The sequence below is a fragment of the Phyllopteryx taeniolatus genome, chromosome 17 (assembly GCF_024500385.1).
Source record: "Phyllopteryx taeniolatus isolate TA_2022b chromosome 17, UOR_Ptae_1.2, whole genome shotgun sequence".
NCBI classification, from domain to species: domain Eukaryota; kingdom Metazoa; phylum Chordata; class Actinopteri; order Syngnathiformes; family Syngnathidae; genus Phyllopteryx; species Phyllopteryx taeniolatus.
In genome coordinates this window covers 21,514,622-21,538,647 of record NC_084518.1, presented here as the reverse complement: position 1 = coordinate 21,538,647, position 24,026 = coordinate 21,514,622, and the positions used below count along the sequence as shown (strand labels likewise).

General features: G+C 39.6%; 1 protein-coding gene across 5 annotated transcripts in view; it reads left to right on the top strand.

The window, feature by feature from the left end:
• The window catches only part of pcdh1a (protocadherin 1a), a 77,806-nt gene that overhangs the window by 35,719 nt on the left and 18,061 nt on the right, over positions 1-24,026 (top strand). For 4 of the 5 annotated variants that reach the window (XM_061752170.1, XM_061752172.1, XM_061752173.1 and 1 more), the window contains exon 4: positions 19,413-19,632. The exons of the other annotated variant lie outside the window; for it this stretch is intronic. In XM_061752170.1, coding sequence (XP_061608154.1) covers positions 19,413-19,632 — 220 coding nt within the window. The remainder of the gene's footprint in view (positions 1-19,412; positions 19,633-24,026) is intronic. 5 annotated transcript variants of the gene reach the window in all.

Here is a 24,026-nt window from a genome sequence, read left to right as displayed (position 1 = left end):
TATCATGCACTAACAACTTTTTGTTTGAACGTATAAAAATACTGTACCAGATTTCTGCTTCGCATCAAAATGTCACTAAAATGCCACTGGGGAAATTGAGCTGTTTCTTTCTCACAAGCCTCGAATGTTTGAAGCGAGGAGAACGGTTGAAAAATCCTGCAGCGGTTGTTCATTATCTTTGTCAAATAACATTGCTATCAAACCAGGGATATCTGGTGATTGCTTTTCTGTTCAGTTTAGATTTCTAATATAAACAATGTAGCTTAGCGTGTCTGATGTAGCTGGCATGCTCCATACATGCTTATTTTTATCATATTGTCTTGTTATCCAACTATTAAAACTATTATAGGTATAGTGTAAAAAATATATAATTGCACACTGTATTAAACTAATTTGTATTGTATCGTTTTCATTTGAGGAAAAAAAAAAAAGCAGAAATACTGTACAATAAAGGTAATGGGATAATCGCTTTTGTCAAGGCTGTCTTAAATCCATCCATCCATCCATTTTCTGAGCCGCTTCTCCTCACTAGGGTCGCGGGCCTAATATATAATATCCATCCATCCATTTTCTGAGCCGCTTCTCCTCACTAGGGTCGCGGGCGTGCTGGAGCCTATCCCAGCTGTCATCGGGCAGGAGGCGGGGTACACCCTGAACTGGTTGCCAGCCAATCGCAGGGCACATAGGAACAAACAACCATTCGCACTCACAGTCATGCCTACGGGCAATTTAGAGTCTCCGATTCATGCATGTTTTTGGGATGTGGGAGGAAACCGGAGTGCCCGGAGAAAACCCACGCAGGCACGGGGAGAACATGCAAACTCCACACAGGCGGGGCCGGGGATTGAACCCGGGTCCTCAGAACTGTGAGGATGACGCTCTAACCAGTCGGCCACCGTGCCGCCCTGTCTTAAATCATTATACAATATTGTGTAACATCAGATTTTTTATATACATATTTATATATATATATATGTGTGTGTGTGCTCCAGTTACCTATGGATGGAGGGAATATCATTTGCCTTTGCAGCATATCTGTCCTATAAAAAATGTATTAACAGTATATATACACACAACTCATATATGGTATTTTACCATCAAATTTATTTATGATTCTACTTCCCCTGACAAGACATTCTGACCCTACATTTAGCTTCCACTTAGACATGAGGTCACAGTCGGACATGGAAAGTACTGCATTGCTTGAACATTAGCTTTGAAACCACACAGATAACTTTAATTAGTGCTGCATGTAGCACGAACTACTGGAGAGACAGGAACCAACCCACATACGTTTATGTAGGTTCAATAGTGGAGTCAACAACAGCATGTGCCGTCTGACCTATTGAGAAGTGAAACTTGCTGTTTCTTAAGCATGGAAATGGTAGCGATAACCAATAGAATACATTTTCAGGGCTGACAACAACTTGCACTTGTGTTCTCGAGTCATTGTCAACCTGCGTTTGTGAGTGATCCCGGCTACTCTGAGAGCATGTAGTTGTAATGAGCCTTTCAGTATGCTGACGGACAGGGTCAAACACCACAATCTGTATTTATCAGCAAGATACTGTTCCTGTGCTGTAAATGTGATTCTAAAGCCTCTTTATCCTCTTTCGGAGGATTTGCAGTATAGCAGATCACATGTGAGTTTCCCTGCACTTAAGCCTCACTGTCAGCAGCCCAGTGGGCTGTCATCAATGTGCAGGGACACCGTTTCATAGTTGTATGTTTCATTTGAACACACGCTCTTTGGAAAACTATAGAATGGTAACATCAACAACCAAATGGCTTTATGGCTTCTGTTTTAAGTTAATAATTAAAGCTTGTGACACAACTGTGCGAAAAATGTCTGTTTTCCTAGATATGAGTGAGGCATGCATTTGTTGTCCATAGTGAAAGCTGGGCACAAAAAAAAACATTTGAGCTCTATTACTTCACAGTCAAATATGCTTGCTTTTTAATTTCCACAAACAAATGCCATCCAGATTGTCAAGTTTAAGTCGATATGCAGCAAAAAGCACAGTGAAACCTAGGGACATCAATTACTGAGCACTTTGTAAGGTAAATACCACTGTGGATGTCCATTTGATTACAATGTCATCTTTGGTAAGTCTGCTCAAATGGTTGATTAACAGAATTTGTGACGTCCTATCAAGAGTTGCCACTGCAAGTCACTGGGCTGATTTGTTTGGCACAGTTTTTACACCGTATGGCCTTCCTGGGGTTTGGGACCAGCAGTGGCTGGGTAATGGGACACAGGCTGGAAATCAAACGTGCGCTGTCTGAATGAAAGGCAGCAGCATGTACACTACCAGTGCCCTCAATGAAAAAATATGAAAGTACAAATTTGCAACAAGATTTGCAACTTTATCTGCAATGCCACCACCGATTGATTTATTTCCTGGGCCATGTCCCACCCCCCACTGCAAAGGTTTTGTGTAAATTGTCAATGCATTTTTCTATAATCATGATGACTAACCAAGTTTCAACCCAAAAAAAAATAATTCTTGCTTTTTAATTAAAATTGTAATTAATTTTCAGAAAAATATTTGTCCAGTTTTATCGGATTGAAATAAAAATGTGTAAAAAACAAATCAAATCAAATGTACGATATGTATACAGTATCAGAAGCAAACCCAAGTGTCTTCCAGGTTCATATTCCACATTTCATTGAAATTTAACATTGAAATTCCCCTGCAACAAGTTCTAACAATTACTCTTCTGCCAAATTTGATTTCATTTCAACTTACCGCACTCTTAGCTTGTATGTGTTTATACTGTGTGTAAAATAAAGAACATAGATGCCATATATTACAACCCCAATTGCAATGCAGTTGGGACGTTGTGTTAAACATAAATAAAAACAGAATACAATGAGTTGCAAATCATGTTCAACCTATATTTGATTGAATACACTAAAAAGACAAGATACTTCATGTTCAATCTGTGAAAACACTGTGATGTGCATGCATGCATGTTCATGACAATAAAAGATGATTCTTCTTCTTCTTCTTCATTATGGATGGCAGATGATGAAATCCCTCAATTCCTTGCAATTGTACGTTGACGAACATTGTCCTTAAACTGTGCGACTATTTTCTCACGCACTTGTTCACAAAGAGGTGAACCTCGCCCCATCTTTGCTTGTGAATGACTGAGCAATTCAGGGAAGCTCCTTTTCTACCCACCTGTTCCCAATGAGCCTGTTCACCTGTGGGATGTTCCAAACAGGTGTTTGATGAGCATTCCTCAACTTTCTCAGTCTTTTTTGTCACCTGTCCCAGCATTTTTGGAACGCCATAAAATTCTAAGTTAATGCTTAGTCTTTGTAGTGTATTCAATTAAATATAGGTTGAACATGATTTGCAAATCATTGTATTCTGTTGTTTTTTTTAATGTCCCAACTTCATTGAAATTGGGGTTGTAAATAAAGACTCAAGTCTGTAAAGCTCCAAAGCGAGTTGTATCCTATCATAGAAATGTCTTTTTAACATGTTATGCAAGCTCACAAAAAGAAGAGGTAGCGTATGAAGAAATCTGTTTTGGCAGCAAGTCCTCTAACCACCTAAAACAGACTTCATAGGGCATAAAATAAGTTTGGAGATGCTGGAGGGACGAGGCAGCAAGTAGCGGGGAATCGTGTACTGTCAGAATCATGTCTGTCTAAGCTTCAGGAATCTGGGAAGCTAATTCCGCTTGATGTATTAACCATGATGAAGAGGGCAGGGTCTGTTAGTTCACAGTCCTGGGAGGATTTGGCTACATTGTGTCTTATTGTGCATGGTGGGTTTATGCAAGTTTGTCCACATACTTTGTATTGTGGTTGTGCCCATTGACAAAGTGGATGAGGAACTCCAATTGATGTTGGTTAACATATTAAAGATGCATTTGTGGGATTGGGAGGCTGCGCGATGGCTTGCTCAGTACTGATTCTGCCATTCCATCAAATGCTCATTTGGGTCCCTTGGTGTAAATTTCCAGTTTGTTTAGCATGAAATAACAAAAGGAGATTTTCCATCTTGTATATCCATAAAGCAATCTGGACTCAATAGATATTAGCCGCTAACCCATTTTAAGGCGATATATGTCAACCAACTCTCCGTTGTCGTAAGCAAACAGGAAATGTGTTTTCAAGCAGCAGCTCAATAAATCAATAATTCAGAGGACAAAGGTCTATATCTATAGATCTATATCCTATCATAGTCTATCAGCTCCATGTCCGTGCCTGTGATATACTGTATTCCATATGTGTGCAATGTATTACTGCATTCGTTAAGGATGACTATTTTAAACTAGGACATTTAGTTTGTTGGCTTTCATTTTGAGCTTCTGAAAATCATTGAATCACAGTCAAGCAAAATTCCAATTTTTACACCTTGCAATATCCGTTTGTTCAATGAGTATTCTGAATAAATCCATGTTGATTTTGGATTCTAAATGTTTTTACATTTTTTTTGACACCTCCTTCACTGCCGAGCTCTACTTCTGTTGCCAAGCAACACAAAAAAAATCATCATTATAGATTTCTTGGGAGCTTCTCTTAACTTTTCCATTTTAATGAAAAAGGGCACAATTGGTGTCCAGATGAGACTTAATGTATAAACCTGTATCTGCTGTCACTATTACAATCTATTAAGTTCAACAAGTTTGTTTTCGCTGAATAGATGTTCTCACAAAATCATTTGCTACCAGTAAATTCACCGACATTATGCTTTAGGTTTTTTCTGGAACATAATCAGAGAAATCTAGCTGAGCTCCCTTTTCTTACAAATCTTTCAGACATATGTTACTAACAGAGTATGACAGCATGGCCCTGAGTATTTAAAAGGTTCATGGTGCTTGTACTGTGATGTCTACGATACGGCACGATGAGCCATAAATATGTCAGTTTTGACTCAAATGAGCTCTGAAAGGAGATGGCAATGGAGTATTCATGCTAGATGCTTTTGCTTTGGGGCTTTGTCTAAAGCCCATTTTAAAAGACTCTGCCAAAAAATCATCGGAAGATTAATCAGATCTGTCATCAATATCATACCATATCTGTATCAACTGGGTCTAGTCTATCCCCCTCACAGTATCAGAGCTTGAGAAGGTCTGTGATCTACTCGCACATTTTTTTTTCAGCATTTCAAAATGAGCGCTTCTTTTAATATGCTCAAGGCAGTCCACTTAGATGTCTTATATATATATATATATATATATATATATATATATATATATATATATATAAGCGGCACAGTGGACGACAGGTTAGCACATCTGCCTCACAGTTCTGAGGACCGGGTTTCCTCCCACATCCCAAAAACATGCATGCTAGGTTGATTGAAGACTGGGAATGGTTGTTTGTTTATTTGTGTCCTGCGATTGGCTGGCAACCAGCTCAGGGTGTACCCCGCCTCCTGCCCGATGATAGCTGGGATAGGCTCCAGTACTCCCGCGACCCTTGTGAGGGTAAGCGGCTCAGAAAATGGATGGATGGATGGATATATATATATATATATATATATATAAAATTATTTTTATAATTTTTTGGGATAAATGTGGCATAAATAATAGTATCTCTTTAGCTGAGGCTGAGAATCGAAGGCAATATGGGGCATGCATCAAATATGTGTTCATTAACTCCCTAAACACGACGGGGTGAAGCTTCCCTTGCATTTGGTGGGAAGCAGGGTAGTTGGATCCAAGAGGGGGAAATGATTTGAGGCAGTCATTGAGAAGCGCAGTAGGATTTAATTTGCATGAAGACAGTGAGGCAGAGGGCAGGACTCCCTGCTTATGTTCCATTGCTTTTCCGAGATGATTTCAGATGCAATAGTTGGATTACAGATTTCTCGCTCCTAAAGGCCACAAACTAAACACACAAAGCAGCTCACTCAAATGGCTTAATCTCTTCATCTGATGATTGACAAGTTGTTGTTTTTCCTGCCTCGCTTCACGGCACAGGATTCTTCTTGACTGGTGGAATTTTGAAAACATATCCTCCTCCTGCCTTGACTGGACGCTTGCAGCCAGATGTGAAAAAGGTCATTGTGAATCTAATTAAGCGTGATCTTATTTCTCCAGCAACTTGATAAAATCAAGGAGCACGAGGGCTCCCCATCTAGTTGCGTCAAAATAATTACACTGAATGCAAGAATGAGATGCACGCACACACACACACACACGCACACACACACACACACACACACTTCCGAAATAATCCAACACTCGAAATGTATTGCCAATCGGAATACAGGGTAACAAATTTTGACAAGCAAGACCATAAAAGATACTATTATTAGCACAGCATAAACACAGGCATGCACACGCACTGTGAAACAGTGACTCACATGCAGACAATATTAGAGGGGAAAAACAAAATTTTAAGCACGGTTGAAAGATTTTTATCCCTTCTCCCAATCCAATTATGTTCTAGTTCAAACAAAACGTAAGTGTATGCATGCTTCTCATCCAGATGCTGCAGCAATAGATATTAACTCTGACGATGGGAACTTTGAGAGGCAATAAGGTATCCAGTAGGGAGAGGATATTGAGGATTAATTTCTCTCATGTCTGATTCTTTACAGCCCATTTTCTTCTTTGTTTTTACCTCCCTCCTGGCATTATTACTCTTTCCATAGTCTGTGTAGAAGATTTATTTTACTAAATATCAAAGGAAATTGAGTGGTGTGTGAGCAAGAGGCTAACTGGCAATCTTCTACATAAGTACACACTTCAGGTAAGTCCTTGAAGCGAGCCTTGTTCAAATCAGTTCAGTATTACTTGCTGACATAAACACACTGACAAAGTGTATACAGGCCATATATGTAGTTTTTTTTTTTTTTTTACATTTACGCACACATTGCAGAATAATCAGATGGCTCATTTAGCGTAATTTCTCATGTATAATGCGCATTTCTTTCCCCCAAAAAATTGTCAAAAGTCAATTGTGCACATTATACATAGGGGCAAATGGAAAAAAACTTTCAGTTTTAAAAATGTATGCCGCCATCTAGTGGTTATGAAAAAGCTGTACACTTTCATTCTAAAATGCCACTGCCACCTCGTGGTTATATAAAAAGTCTAGCCTCCACTTTCATTCCAATATGACAGGGGTACATATGACTGCATATATGTCCATTTATGCTCATAAGTTTACATACCCTTGGAGAATTTGTGAAATATTGTTTTTTTTTAAGACTGATGACTGAACTACAACCATCATTCATTTCTTTATGATTATGTTTTGTTTAATGATAATACTTTTCTGAAATGCTTGACCGTTTAATTTGAATCCCATTAAAATAAAATAAAATGTGTTTTGCCTGGTCCTTCATGTTTTCTTGAAAGAATTGTACCCATCTTACAAATTCTGCCTCGGTAATCAAACATATGATCACAACTGTGTGTTTTCTCATTTACGAAATAAAAGTAGGGCTGTGAATTTCAAAATAAGAGCAAGTCAATTAAAAAAAGGATGATGTGTTCAAATAAAGTGCTTAACTTCAGAATAATTATTTGACAAAACTAACAAAATACAGATAATACTTCATTTTTTGATCATATGGGTAGAAGCAAAATCATGCATTGTAAAAATGCATTATACATAGGTAGAAGCGTTTTCCAGAATTTTGAGGTCAACTTTGGGGGTGCGTATTATACATGGGTGCGCATTATGCACGAGAAATTACTGTAAATGCCAATTGTAATGTACCTGACTGATAAGACAGTAGTGGTTCTTCTGGCTTCTAGAATCACTTTAGTAATCATTTATCAATCAATCAATCCTTTTAAACTCTCTTGAATATCCTGATTTCCTCCCAGTTGTGTGTTTTTTTTTTTTTTAATAAACACGGTAGGAATGAAGGATGGTAATGAGAATATTCTTAAATCTAAATTCAGCTAAATTAAGCCATGCAGCTATTTTAATGTGCCACCTTCCACACTGTTCCTCTCTCCTCTCTCCTAAAACCAAATTATGATACAGTTGGAGTCATATTTCCTCACTGGCTTATGCCATTGTAGTGGGGACTTCACCATGAACAGTAGCCACTGTGATTACCTGCTCTCTGTTCAATTCCTCTTTGGTTTTCGTGCTTAAGTCACTCTTTGATCATCACTTTTCTGCGCAGACATTAGACACGATAGTAATTAGGTTGAGCTCATCATCGTTGAGTTTAGTCACCTCCACCTCTTTCCGTCACAGCCTTCTACTGTGCCTGACGATTTTAAATGCTACGCATGGCTTCTCAGATACACTTGCAAACGTTTTAAGTCTTAATGTTGGTGTCTCTCTTGTCCTTGGTTGACAATAAGTTTTCAATCATTCTTATATGTTTGATTATATTTCATGTTTTAATCTATTTGAATATAGTTGTATGGTTTGAAAACAAATCTGTGATCCATCTCCTTCTACTAGTCGTACTGGGTCATTTGGGTTTCACGCAAAATTTTTTAACTCAAGACAGTTGCTATAGAGAAGATTGTCATTCACCTGCTTGCATGCACCACATTTTTTTTTGGGTGGGGGGATTAAACTTTATTTTTAACAGGACGGTTATTCAATGTTGGTTTTCAGCCTTGCCACTTACATGCAGTGATTTCTCCAGATTCTCGGAACCTTTTGATGATATTATGGACGGTAGGTGATGAAATCCCTCAATTCCTTGCAATTGTACATTGAGGAACATTCTCCTTAAACTGTTCGACTATTTTCTCACGCACTTGTTCACAAAGAGGTGAACCTCGCCCCATCTTTGCTTGTGAATGACTGAGCAATTCAGGGAAGCTCCTTTTCTACCCAATCATGTCACCCACCTGTTCCCAATTAGCCTGTTCACCTGTGGGATGTTCCAAACAGGTGTTTGATGAGCATTCCTCAACTTTCTCAGTCTTTTTTGCCAGCTGTCCCAGTGTTGCAGCCATAAATTTCTAAGTTCATGATTATTAGCTAAAACAATAAAGTTTATCAGTTTGAACATTAAATATCTTGTCTTTGTAGTGTATTCAATTAAATATAGGTTGAGCATGATTTGCAAATCATTGTATTCTGTTTAGCACAACGTCCCAACTTCATTGGAATTGGAGTTGTATTTATTCTTTCAAAAGCCGCTTGAGTCGTGCTTGCCTCGTCTTATATGGGTCTGAGGTATGAACAATGCTGGTGTTCAAATTCAAAGCAGAACAAGCAAAACTTTCAGTTATTCATCTTCATAACATCCCTCTTGTCTGAAACATAAACAATAGTTTCTCACATCATATCACCATGGCAATCTGTCAACCTCTCTGGATTTTTCTGGCAGACAGTGACGTCTTGAGTTTCCTTTTTTTCTCTGCAATTTTTCCTTTTTCTTTTTTACCTTCTCCATCTCGTCATCCATTTTGCTGGTGTCTTACCTTTTTGTTTCTCTGCACTGAGGACTTATCCTTTTTTAGAATGTAGTGGCATGTTGCCTACAAACCTCAAGTAATGACTTTTCCTGTCCTTTGGGCTCAGATAAGCATAGTTGGTCCCTGCTGTTTCAGAAAATGAGGGTCACATAAAAACAGGGAATTCATTTTCTTTACCCAAAAACTAATCAAAATGTTAATCCTGTGCTTTTCCCAATTAAGTTTTCTCACTGATCCTTTTTACATTTTCCAAAAGCTGACAGCGCCTGTCTCCCCTGACACCAAAGCATATTATATTTGTCTACCACTTCCCATCATCTCATTTCATTTTGTCACAAGAAATATAAATTAATTTATTTTTTTGTGTTGTTAATTGGCTCTTAACGACAATGCGTCTTCACTTAAACAGACTCATCGTTAGAATCTAATCTTGGGCAAGCCATATTGTAACATGCAATGCAGTGTTGTCCTACTCTACTGTTAAATTGTAACATCAATACAATCAAAATGACACGGAAAAAAAGCAGAACTTATGATTCCCATTTTTTATTTGATACATTAGATGCAATTCTTGAAGGTATATATCATGTGGAGTCGGAGTGCAATCAGTAAAAATGGAAATATACTGTATTGTTGAATCATTCAATTTGGTCAAATTATGTATGGTACTGCATGTTAGTGTTCTTATTGTAATTGAGGAACTTTGTGAAAGTCCAGTTGGACATCCGCTACTTTTGTCAGTATTAACCCTGATTACCCTCATTTTATAAACTTCTACTTTAAAATATGTGGGGAACAAGGCGGCAAAAGCAACATGAATCTTAAGCGCTCGTGTCAACTTCCAAAGCTAAGGCAACAACATGCTGAAAGGGATCTTGACACACAGTACTATTGCAATTAAGTCTTAAAAATCAATCATTAGCTTGAAAAAAAAAAGTTGATTCAAAATGGAGAGGACTGTGTGTCAATCAAAACAGATGTTGTTAGTGGGAAACAGCATTTTTCATGAATTAATCAACTGGCTAAATGTAAATGTCGGAATTATTTTTCGTGTTCGTCTTACACATTTGGGCATCCAACAGCTATTCAGCGAAAACAAACTTGTTGAACGTCCTTTATTTTGGTTTCTTTTTCCAACCGTTGCCACGAAAAAACATCAAACATCTGCCCAAACATGCTGTCGTCCTGCCTGTGTCAGACCATGGATGTACGATATATATTTACACAGAAAACCACTTTTTTTTTTATTCTTGCAGAGAAAATATTCCTTTTTTTTTTTTTTTTTCCATTGTGCGCTTCACAATTGATCAGATATTATTATGACTTACTTCAAACTGAGCTAGCAGCGTTGGGAGGTTTGTATGAGTTTTCTGGAGCAGGGGGGCCGGAATCATTACAAGATGATGGCCCGCAGCTCACAACAATAAACCAACCAGAATATTTTCTCCGCACTGGCTTGAAATGTGTTCCACAGTGAGACGTGTCCTTGTAATGGAGAATCGACATCCATTGCTCATCGCAGGACAGAGGGGCTGACGAAGAGGTTTTTGTCAAAGGTTGATGCATTCACGGCAGCACTCCCACATCCTGTCATGGAATGGCGTGAACGCTCCAATTTGTCATTAGATGTGGCAGCTATATTCACACTCGGCGGGTCCCGCTGCAGTAATACTTGATTTTACTGTAACAACATTATGCTATTTCAAGGCTAGTGCTTCCAGTGAAATGAAATTCTCTTTGGGGTTGGGGGGTTAGTGCAAAATAAGCATTCCTGAATAGGTGGTGACACAGACAGGGAAGGATGTGAATTCAGTCTTGCCTATCAAGACCATTAGGGCCTGTGTGATTGTTTTTTAATGTATTCACTCTGGCCGTTTTTTCTCTCCATTAACAATAAGTGAACAAAGGGACTTCTGGTCTTTATCCACCTCCCTTTCCTTTCCCCCTGTCTGATCACTTCATCCTCCACCCAAACCCATGCTGACTCTCCTGCACTCTTCTCCCCTCCCCGCCTCTCGCTTATGTTCTTTCCCTCCCCCTCTGCAGTGTGTCCCCTAGTTTTCTGGTAGCTGTGTCTCTTTGATAATCCGAGACTCTTTGAAGACTCCAATTCCACACTGCTTGCCTCCGAGCTATTGCACCTACAAAAAACAACCGTGTTGTGTGTTTGCGTGTGTGTAGACGTGTCTAAGGAGAGGCAAGAGAGCAGTGGAAGGGATATGAATGGAGTACGTGATGGTGGAATTAAAAATACATTTAAAAAGTGTCAACTGAGTTTTTTCTGGGGCTTGTCAGGTGGCTCATCAATGACCCCAGCATACATACAGTAAATGCCAGAGAAAGCTAACTCCACATCAACACACAGTAGGTTTTTGTAACTGGTGTCTACCACCTGACACAAAAAAAAAAAAACTTTATAATTGTAGTAAGTTGTTTTAAACCCATAAATTACGTTCTGTTATTTTGGAGATGTCATAATTAATGAAAATAATATCTTTGTTTCTAAGCTCTTTGAAGTTCTATGACTAAAACAAGCAATTCTGTTTCAATCAAAGTTTTCCATTCATTAGTTTTTGTATATACATTGTTTTTGGAATCACATAACCAGTGTGCCGTTTGGATATTGAACACCATGTTTGTAGCATACGAAGAGCATGAACAGCTCTAAAAGGAAGATATGTCCTCGAGTGGACAATGCTTTTGGTAACTGTGAAAAAAAGAGAAATACACAGTAATGATATAATTGGAACATTTCCAAAACCAAGTGTTCATACCGCCTGAAATATGATCTTCGGAACCCCTGGTTTAAGCACTGTCGGATATAACCTGGAACAGCTTCTCCGATATACTGTAGAGCTATACAAAATGGATTTACGTACTCCTATGGCTGTCAGATGCTTCACAGATGTAATTAGTTTGACTGTTCTTGAATTGCGCCACGGTCAAAATGTATCATTGCTAAAATATTTTCTTCTGTCCACTTCTCCTCCACTTTGATTCACAAGCCTTCTTTTACCTTTCAGCGGGTCTGGCTATTCTCTGCGACTCAGCTGCTATTTTCACCGTTGTTTCCGTCTCAATCTGTAGTTGCTCTTCTTCCATCTTTGTCTGCAGCCCTCCCTGTTTGACTCCATCATACCGCCTCATTTTGGCACGGGAGCTTGCCACTGGGATTTTGAAGAAATTGAATTGAATTATGAAGGAATTTCTCTGCAGTACGATTGGCATCACTCCCTCCACACAATATAACATCATTCTCATATCGCTCAGTGTGGGACGAATGAAAATAGGCCTTGCGCCATTCTTTTTCTCACCCTTTTAAATTGAATTTTTCATATCACGGGGGGCACTGAGACATCCGTTGTTTCCTTTAACATGGGGAGGAAACCCATTCCATAATATCTGAGTGACACATAACCATGAATCACTAGGAAATGGCTGGCTTCCAGCTCTACCACACACTGGTTATACTGCAACTGAAGGTTGATAAACAAGGCCACATAGGTTCTCTCAAGTTTGACATCTTAAGTGTGTTACAGAAGAATATCCTTTACCACTTTTTTGTTTTATTTTGCTTTAAAAAAACGATAAGGGCCCTCTCTAGTGTCATAGAATATTGCTCACAATCTTATACATTCACCTGTCTTATTGTGTGAAGTCATACAGATTCGAAATATTCAACTTGAAGCTCCCCATTTAATTTTTATTTGAAGAAAAGTTGTTTTTGCAGAAGTTGTATTTTCCAGTTGGAAATTGCACTTCCAGTGTTGGTTATTGTTCAGGGTAATGAAGCGTTGTTGTGCTTTGAGCATGTTAGTGAAATTATGTTTACAGCATACAGAGTATCACTGTTCTGCATAACATTTGTTAGACTCATAATAAAGATGCATGGAGAAAAAAAAAGCACTACAAAATATCTCCTTTCGAACATGTAGAAGACCAAATGGAATCAAATGCAATATGCAAGTGTGATGGTCACGCAATCATTTTCACAAGCCCTGCAATCTAACAGATTATATAGTTTGTTAAGAAATAAAACAACATTTGGAATGTGAGCTTCATAAAAAAAAAAAAAAAAAAAACAATAACTACACGAACTTTCGTTTTGACTCCATGTCTTAATGATTAGCCTCTTTGAAGGTTTGAATTGTCTTGTGGACCTTAAAGGGTGTACAACACAATATTAGTAGATGGTATGATGGAATAAACTTGTGTATTCAATGTTTTGAGTTAATAAAAAAGCATAAAGCTATATGTGGAAACAAAAAAATCAGATAAGTATACCGCCTTATATTGATGCTGGCTGCTCAATCTATTCTACCTGACTGATTTTATATAAACGCTAGAGAATCGGAACCAGGAAGTGAAACTGAGTGTTAGGGTGCGTGCTGTAGCAAGCGACGTGTGCTGGAAAGAACATTTTCCCCGACTTAGTGGTATAAATGAAGCCACCGTTGTGCTTTCCTGGTTACTGCTGTGGCATGGGTGGTTGAGGTGTACAATGTGTACTCCCGGATACACCGCGCTGCTGACTCTCTCCACAGCAGTCCCATCGACATGAGAGATTCAAATGCTAAGTCTACCTCCCCGACCACTGCTGAAAGTAAAAAGGTGATGGAGTTGATGAAAAAGCTTTCGCATCTGCATAAGTACCGGCAGCTCAGTGCTGGGGATCAGTGAGGCTTGGCTGAGTGACAGGGCACCTGACGGCAGAGTGGTGTCCGATAGCTCGGGGGCTTTCAGAAGTGGACTGAATAGTTGGTGCGGTGGGAAAGCACGGCAGCAGTGGGGTCCGATGTCCCACTCGGGACCAGTAGTGCAAATCACCAGACGCAGTACAGATTCTCCACTGTCACCAAAATGGTTTCTTTTAGAGCGTGGTCCGCAAATCTGACCCCGCACACGGCCCAGACTATATTTTACATGCAGTCGCATATAACCATTTATGTTAGATGTGGAAACAACATATGTAGACACAAGGAATGCGATGGTACTATTCGGTACAATACGCATTTGCGCATTTACAGTTGTGTAATCTTTCAAGCTGTTAGTAAAAATGATTAAGAAAATATGATGACCTATTACATAAGGCTGATAAGTGCATATATATATTTTTAATGACATGTGTGAAATTGATGATGTAGAAAGAAGGATAAGAGCGTAAATCGAAGAATACTTTCCCTCTATGAGTGTTGATACCTGTGTGGTCTTGTATATGGTATGCTAGTTATTTAGGTATTTATGTATGACAGAAAAATATAACAATTTACAATCATTCTTAAATCTTTTTTTTAAATGCAATGCAGTGGGGTGGACATGTGCTAAAAATATCATCTGATTGCTTGTCAGCACATGACTTTGATATGTGTATAATAATACATTGAAAAGATAAATAGTCGCAGCCAGTATCTTTTTTGGGCGGTGTGTAATATAAATGTGCTCGTGGAAACGCAGAAGGCTGCGGCTAGAATTCCTGCCAGTGTGACCTGAAAAAAGAAATACAATAAAAACAATCTCTAAATGTTGTGGGAGCTCTGTGTACGAGGCTGAGCATGATTTGTATTTATTACTACTTTCAAATGTGTTTTGGCCTCCTCGTAAAAAAACACCATCCTTCTACCTGCTTTAGAATCAAATATTATGTGAACAATGAAGCAATTTAAGATCAGGCTACTTGGAGGGACTGGGATGCATTTGAACTCCTCTACAGATGTATTGGAATAGTGAGGCCAATTCCTTTATATTTGGGTTTTACGCTCAACATTTCCGGTTTATGGCCAGGCATTTACTTGTGAGCCTGATAACCAACTGAGAAGAGAGTATTATCCATCCATCCATTTTGTTTACCACCTACCCCATTCAGAATAAATGTCTAAACAGAAGCCAAGCAAGTGAACCACTCTACCACTACATCACCAAAATGTTAAGTATTGTAACAAATAGACTTCACACAGATTGAAGTGAATATGGTTAGATTTGGTTGCAATAACTGCATCAGGCCTTTTTGGTGGGTTCAAAGCACAAATAAAGGAATTAGCTTCATTGTTCCAATACTTTTGAGGGAGAGTGTAGTTGTCATCATAAATGTTCCTTCTTTCAGTCTTTGTCCCATTGCTGCCCACAATGCCGAAAGAATCCCCCACTACCACCTCCAGTCTCCCAGAATCCAATCCTTCTGCTTGTCCCCTCCAGCCAAAGTGTTGTCTTTGTCTGCCTGACCAACTCTCCGCTCCTGACCGGCCTCCCCTTCCAATCCTTCTGTCTTGCCACATCCCTGCAGCCCTGAGGCCTGGCAAAGGATTTGTGCTCGGTCTAAAAAGAGAATCTATTTCCCATCTCGCCAGCCTTTGCTAGTTATCATAGCCTAGAAACATGCTGACTCTGTGGAGTGAAGCCTTGAGGAGAAGTTTAAGTAAGAACCCATATTTGAACAACTAAATGTTACGTTCACATTTAAATAGTCACTGAGCCGTAGCATCATCTTAAGAATGCACCACTGAAAAAGAATACATATTGCTGGGTCGACTGCATGGGATGTCTGATTAAATAGCACAAAATCAATGATACGGGAGGGCATTTGGGGAAAATGATGGTAAGTTCTCAAAGTAATGATAGTGTGATTCTTCTGTAAGAGATACCCTTCTACAACACTTAGTTCAAGTGCCCTCAGATTTTGCTTCGAAAATGTTTCTGTTCAACCATACTGCCTAAAAGGCCCGATATAATTGAAGGAAAACAAATGGTTTACTCTTATTGGTCAATATGAACCTCAACTCCCTTTTCTTGATGTTGCACCATGCATACAAATCATAAGGACTATAAGGAGCGATTGTTTGCTCAAGGATCCTTCACTTCTCTTTGGAAACACACCTTCGTTTCCACTGAACTATCACGGCTAGGCCGAAGACAGCTTCATATTGCGAACTGTGTTTGCTATATGAACATAGCAGCACTACTTGCAGAAAAAAAATATGATGCACACTAAAACTCACATAAGATGAAAGTATACAAGACGGAGAAAATAAAGCTGAGATAGCCAAAGATGAACAGAAAACATTTTGAAGCCCTTGAACTATATTAAGGACATAATGTTCATAGCACTTAGCGACACTCTAAAGCAATTTCTCCGTATCTGGTATTTGCACTAAAGGAATAATGATTTGCGTGATTTCCAACAGGGGTTTGCGTTTGCCAGAAAAGTGGTTTACACGATGGAAAGCAGAGACCTGTCGTATCGATCCAGGCCGACCGGTCCCGCCGAGGCAGACCTGTTCTGCTGTCTCATTGCTTTCCTGAGATGCGCATGTGGGGTTGGGGAGTTCGATTACACGTGCAGCGTACAGAGTCATCTTTCTGTTGTCGATCGGCAGTAGGTCGCCATTAGTAATCTGATCTTTAGAAGACAGGATTTAATGGTCCCCTAACTGTATTTACAATCCATTCAATTTGATAAAGGGTGTGATCTTGAATGATTTATTATTTGCCGCCCTGTTCCTCCTCAAGCCATTCATTTCAAGATTCCATTGGTACTTGCATTCATGCACTCGGTCTTTTATTCGTTCATCAAATCTCATCAGCATGTAACGAGGAACTCGTGACTGTCACAAAGTACAATTTTGATGCTCCTTTTTATTCCTGTTTTCCAAGCGTGGAGACCTTAAGGATTAATTTTCCGCTAAATCACAGCAATATTTCCTGCCTTTTCTGCTTTGTTAAACTTCAAAATCCGTGGAAAAGTATGTTAATATGGGGATTTGGATTCTCATTGGGCTTTCGGAATAGTAGTAAGATATACACAAAAAAATACATTAATAATAATCCAAGATTTGAGGCTGTTTTGAGCAGAATCAGTAAACAATAGAATTGAGCAATAGTCAATAAATAATAACATTGAAAACATTACATCCCATACACAAAGGATAAAGAATTAGAGCAAACTTCACTTAAATCACTTGGTTTTGGGTAAGATAGTTCTGTCTCAAGCGAATGCAGAATACAACTTGAATTCAATGCATTGGAAGAAGCGAAGGTTCATCAGTGTTGCCAACTTAACAACTTCGAAACTTTTCAGACCCCTTTAGGGGACTAGTTTTCATAAAAGCAATTAACAACAACTGTAGCCCCTTTCTGGTGTTATTGGTGACTTTGGGAGATTTTGAGACTCCTTCCAGGCAGAAGATGCTCACCCCTCAGCATCCAGACTTGAAATTAATCTCGTTCATGCGAAGAGCACCACTGTCTAATTTAACTATAACTCCCCCCATACAGACAGCCCCCATAAATATTTGATTGAATATTTACTCGTGAAGGCACCACTTCATCAGCCGCCAAATTATACTTTGTCAATTTGTGTGCGGCTCCGTGCATGAGCGAATACAAATATCCCCCGTCCTGCGTTTACAACTTAGCCTAATATTTGCATAAGTGCCGATTATCTGACGGTACCAACGGTAACACTGTTCTTATGCATGCCGTTTGTCCTAACACTGCAGCTCTGCTTACATTTTGGCTTGACATGAAAGTGCTTACATGACGTCTGACGACCAGACTCCAACCGTCGCCTGACAATGGCCATTTTTTGTTGGGTGGGGCCAGTTATTATGGCAATTAGGCTTAGCCAATGTCACCATTGTGACATCTTACTTAGCAAAATTCTCGATAATAGACACATTTTCAGAAATTGTTTTTATTCCATACTCTTTGGGGGGGTGGGGACTCCAGACTCAATGACTGTATTTGTGTACAAATAATTGTCTGCTTTAAAAAACTTAGAGAAAATATTGTGATTCTGATTGAATGCAAGTAAGTTACTTTGGTAAACTCCACTGGCCTGCCATCTGTATTTTGTTCCAAATGTAACAGTCTATACTTTGTTTTGTTGTCACAGATGGTTTTTTTGTTTTTGTTTTTTTTCCCACCACAGATGGTGAGTTTGTGTAGTTGCAGATGTTCATCCATCACTGATCTGTGTATCGTGATGACACATTGGCACGGTATATCCGAACTATCCATTTACAGTGCATTTGCATAAGCAGATAGACGCTTCACAGCGGATTTTCACCATATTTTGAAGATTTCTGATTCCGATCTGACAATAAGATATTTTTTTCTCAACATTACCATCCAAATTTTGCCACTTGGGTGCAAGCAGGAGTTTATATGATTGTCACTACAAAAGTACTCTACTTCACAAAATATAATCATAGCTGTGCAAGATACAGTCATGAGACTCACCTGAGATAAAAATAAAAACTGAATGGAAAAATTGATGTGGTCAATGCAATGTTGCCAGAGGTAGTGTACGGTTTTGGGAATATATATTGACTGACTCACTGACTAACCCTTTTACGGTACGTCACAAAACTTTGCCCGCTCTATTGTGAAGCAGGATAGGTCTGGTTAGTGTTTTAGTTGAGACTCTCACATGGTCTAGTTGCGTATTGAAAATGGAAACATTATCTCAGAGCACATTTAAATAAAAAGACATTTACATTTAATGTGGTAGTTTCTGTTTAATAATGTATGCTTCTTCCAATTATCTCAATTTCTACTGCTGTGTTCATAGACTATAAAAGACTATGTCCTTTAATATACTGTCACAATCTAAAAAAAAAAAAAAAAAAAAAAAAAAGCATAATTCCCTAGAGCGAGAAACATTCAGTCATATTCCCAAATAAATCATTTGGTCAAAGGTATCGCGACACACTCCTTTGGTTTGCTAAATTAACTAATCAATCACAGGTTGAGAAAAAAACTCTTACAGTTTCCACCTACAAAAGCTTGCAGAAAGTCTTCTCAGAAGAATATGAGTTGTTATAGCCGCCAAGGGGACAACAACTTGATATTGTCTTCCATTTTCTGTTCCTGTGGGTGCAACAGCAAGGTGTATCAATACTTTTCTCTATACAGTGTATTTTATCTGTAACTGCAAGCGTGCAACCTGTTGTGTCTCTCAGTGGAGCACGCAAACAAAAGGATAAGCGTAGCTGTGAAAAAAAAAAAAAAAGATCATGTGTCTACTGTATGTCTCTGTTTTGTAGCATCCCCATCGGCGAGTGACCTTCTCCACCACCAACCCTGTGCAGGACCTGCAGGATGCCTCTCAGCACAGTTACTATGACAGCGGCTTGGAAGAATCAGAGACACCCAGCAGCAAGTCATCGTCTGGCCCTCGCATCGGACCCTTGAACCTGCCTGAAGACCACTATGAGCGAACCACTCCAGATGGCAGCATTGGAGAGAGCGAGCACCCTGAAAACGGTACATTGATAACACCCCCTTTCATTCTTGCTCCTATGAATATGTATTTAAATGCAAATGGATCCATTAGGGGTTTTGCCTGTGTATGTATGGAGCCATTTGTGTGAGGTTTGTTTTTTGCTCCCTGGCAATTTGAAGAGTTGAAATGTTTTGGCACCGTCAATGTTAAGTTGGCATGTTTATCGAAGATTTGCATGAATTATTTTATTTATTTTCAACTGTTTTGTTGCTTGTGTAGGTGAACCCTTGTTTGAAGGAACCCTTGTCTGAACGTGGTATCAAATCTGGAGTTAGCGAGGTCTCTGTCCCCTTCATCAGCAGGTCAGGGATACTTAATGACCCTCTTTCACAAGAGTGCTAATTAATAAGCCATCTCATGGCGCATTTGCCCTCTACATAAATTCGAACCATGACATCTGACAACACTGGGCTCACAACAAGTAGCCCCTTTGCTTATTGGATCCCAAATCTACATTTGTTCTTCAAAAAGGAAAATTGTTGTTCTCAGCATCATATCAGTCGATCTTAAAACGGCAACCAATTTTTACTTGGACATTTCTCGCCACTCACCTAGACCATTTGCCATCTTTCAATTCCATTTTGTATCTGTGGTAATGTATAGTTTTATCTTAAAAACGTGGTCGGCTCTTTTTTTAATGCTTAAAATAGATTTGAGAGCTATTACACATTTGATTATATATATATTTTTTATTGCTGAAAAAATAACACATTACCCCGCGACCCTAGTGAGGATAAGTGGTAAAGAAGATGGATGCATGGAATAACACATACATACATTGAGACTGATAAAAAAAAAAAAAAGAAGAAATTCTGTATTTGTCTGGGTAAATTTTGGACATACCACAAACAACCCAACAATTTCAGGGGGGCTTAAGACATTTTTAGGAGGATTCAGCCCCCCCTAAACAGGCCTAGCGGGGCCACTGATACACATGGTCCTCTTTTTTTTGACAGTTATAAAATATTCAGCTGTACCTTTGGTTAATGAACCTCTATACAGTGGATGCCCGCTATTTGCAGGGGATAGGGACCGTGCCGGACCACTGCTAGCTAAAATCAGTGGATAATTGGTACACATTACATGAAAGAAAAAAAAATTCACTCCCCCCCCCCCCACCCTCCCCCAAAGAAAATCCTTCAAGTAGGGATAAACAGCCAAAATGTGCTTTTGGGGTTGGTTCCCCCCCCCCCCCAAAAGTAAAATAAAGAAAGAAAGAAGGAAAAAATCCGAACTGAAAAAAATATTATTTTACCTTTTTTGAAAATTGTAAAAACATTAAATAAAAAAATAAAATAAAATCCACTAATAGGTGAATCCGCGGGTACCAAACCGCAAGTATGCTGGGGTGCATCTTACCTATGGCAACATGTATTCCTTGCATGATCCCACATTACTTTGTTTTGCATCGGCAGTTTTGCATTACCTTGGCTTAACGAATGCTCCTAAATAAGAAAATAAAACCTTGCTTAAGTTAAATTCAACTGATACATCTACACTTGGTGTTTTCAGTCTGTTGATATATTTCCATATGATCTCTCCCTTTTTTTAGTTTTTATTTTCTGCTCCTCTTTTGCCCATCTGCAGAATGCAGGTTTTAGTCAGACAGGGTACTCTTTGTTGTCAGCAGCAGGAGAGCCTGACTGTGAATGGAGATGGAGCCGTTACAGAATGAAAAGATGGCACAAGATGCAGGAGATGTTAGATTGTGACAGGAAGTGGGGACTAAGAGTCTCTGACATGCAAACCCATAGGGCATGCACATAGGATAGGGAGATGTGACAATGAAGCGCTAACCAAGGATAGACCTAATTAAAATGTGATTCCCACTTCAGGGAAATAACCCAGAGCCCAGATAAAAGGAAGGTTTAGACAGAAAATCAAAAGAGACAGCTGAAATTCTCCCCAGCTCCACCTGAATAGTGACAAAGTTTTTTTTAAGCATTTGAGTGACAGAGTGACAGGCTGCACTGGTGCAGGGATGTGTTCATCACTGTAGAGATGACTGGCAGGCATAAAATGAGGCGGGGCGCATGATGTGTCACTCTATTAAAGTTAAATCAAAGGCAATATGAACCACAGACTGTCCCCCTTTACATCTCTGGGCCACGCGAATATGTACAGCCTTTTTTTCCATTATAAGTAAAACTTTAACAGTCGCAAGTATATTTATGTAGCTTGCCTATGGCCAATATTAAAGAGTGATATCTGATGCAAATGTGTGGCATTAGTCAGAGGTTAAAAAAATTAGGTGTGGGAATTGGATACAAATTTTACTCAAAAATGTTTTACGGGTCTGGTTCACTCCTCCAAATGATGCAAGGAGCTAAGTTGCCCGAGACGTTTTCCCATGGTAAGGTCACCCAGGACAAACAGGTGGAATGTGAAGGACCAGACAAAGCACAGCTCAGAAAACCCTATGTTTTTCCTCGCCTGGCCCCGGGTCACCGGGCTGCCCTCTGGATCCAGGCCTGGAGTTGAACTCGATGGCGAGGCTCTGCACCCTTGGGGTCCCACCTGACCACAGTATGAGGAGTCAACAGGTGTCCATCTTTCCTTGAGCTCATCACCTGTAGGTGGGAAGGCAGTGACCATGGACCATGTGTTGGCCTGGCAGACCCAAACGTATTGTGGGGGGTCTGGTCTATTGAACATCTGTCAGAGTCCCCTGTAAGAAGGACATCCAAGTCCCTCTTCCAGCAGAACTTTGACCACATCCCAGGGGAGGCGGGGGACACCGAGTCTGAGTGGGCCATGTTGCGTGCTTCCATTGTTGGAGGCAATCAACCTGAACTGTGGCTGGAAAGGTGCTTTGGTGCCTATCATGGCGATCATCCCTGAACCCGATGGTAGGCACCGAGGCAGCTGATGGTGATCGGCAGGCCAAGAGCAATGCAGCTTTGGTGGTCACAGAGGCTGGTGAGTAGTTAGTTCGATGAGGCCATTGAGAATGTCTCCCAATGGCTCGAAGGAAACTCCGGTTCACCATCCAGCATATCAAGAGTGGGAAGCGGTGCACCATCATATAAAGTCTCAGCAAAAATGAAGAGATCACTCTCATTCTTCCCATTCTTTTGGAGCGGGGTGTATTTACATAAGGGAGAGGAGGTTGTCTCACCACACCCCCGAATGGCCAAATCATTTTGATTGCTTTGCTACTTTACGTTAATGAACTCTCATCACAATCATTGCCCTCAGTAATTCTGCTTAAACAACTCGCTTTGAAAACCATGAGACATCCAATCTTGTATCTCCTGTTGTTCTCAAGGAGAATGGTTTGTCTGTGATTGTGATGTGTCCCCTCTCCCTCCCCCCATCTGTCCAGCCACTATCAAGACAGTGCATATTGATTAGTGGACAGATACTTTGACATTTTTGCCTCTGCCAGTCATTATTGCTAGGATTACTATAATACACACTGCATGTTTTGTCATGTTTGTGAGGAAGAAAAAAATTATACAGCTACCAGCTAAAGTTGAGATTATACAGTTCACCCATGATATTATCGGGCACCGTTAATTAGTTTTAATCCCAGTGTTTCTCTACCCGACATTCTTGGAACAAGCCAGCTGGATCTGACCAACAGTCAAACTGATACGATTGATGTTGAACAGACCATGCAGTGCCCTTTGAATAGCTAGCGCTAGCAGTTACAGATGTGGTTTAGATGCTGCACACAACATAGAAGGAGTTTTATTAGAATAAGGTCACATTTCTCACTGAAAATGACAGCAAGCCGATCGGCTTTATGATTTTAGCAAGAGAAAATGGCTGTTAATTTAGAAATAGTTTTTTTTGTTTGTTTTTGTTAAACAAATGATTTATTGAGAATTTAAACTTCCATTGCTTTCCATCAAGCAAAGTCTCAACAATTAAATAGATTTGCTGCTCCAAAGCTGAACCTTGTGTATGACTCATAATTGACCTTGCTCTGTTGCTGGGGCATTACTTAGACCACCAATTTTGTCATGCCTACACAATGTAAGGGCATAACAACTCTTCTATTGATCATTGGTTACATTTTCTGGTTGTAAGTACCTTTGTACGACAGACTAATAATGTCCACAGATGGAGGAATTTTCATATGGATGCTTGCCTCGCATGCGGTCTCACTGTCTGTTCTTCTTTACGGACTCACTGCCATGTGGGACACCAAGTAGGGTGAGATTAAATGGCATGAATTCCATTTGCATGATAATGAGGTTCTTTAGAAATGCTGTCTGATTTTTCAGTCTTAGATCTCTCAGATGATGCATGTAGTGTCAAATGTTTGTTCCTTTTGAACTCCTGTCAGGGATTTTCTTCTGCTTTTAATGGCTACCATCCCAGTATCATGCCGCAATCAACCTTTTCAACGCTCATTGCCTCATCCTGG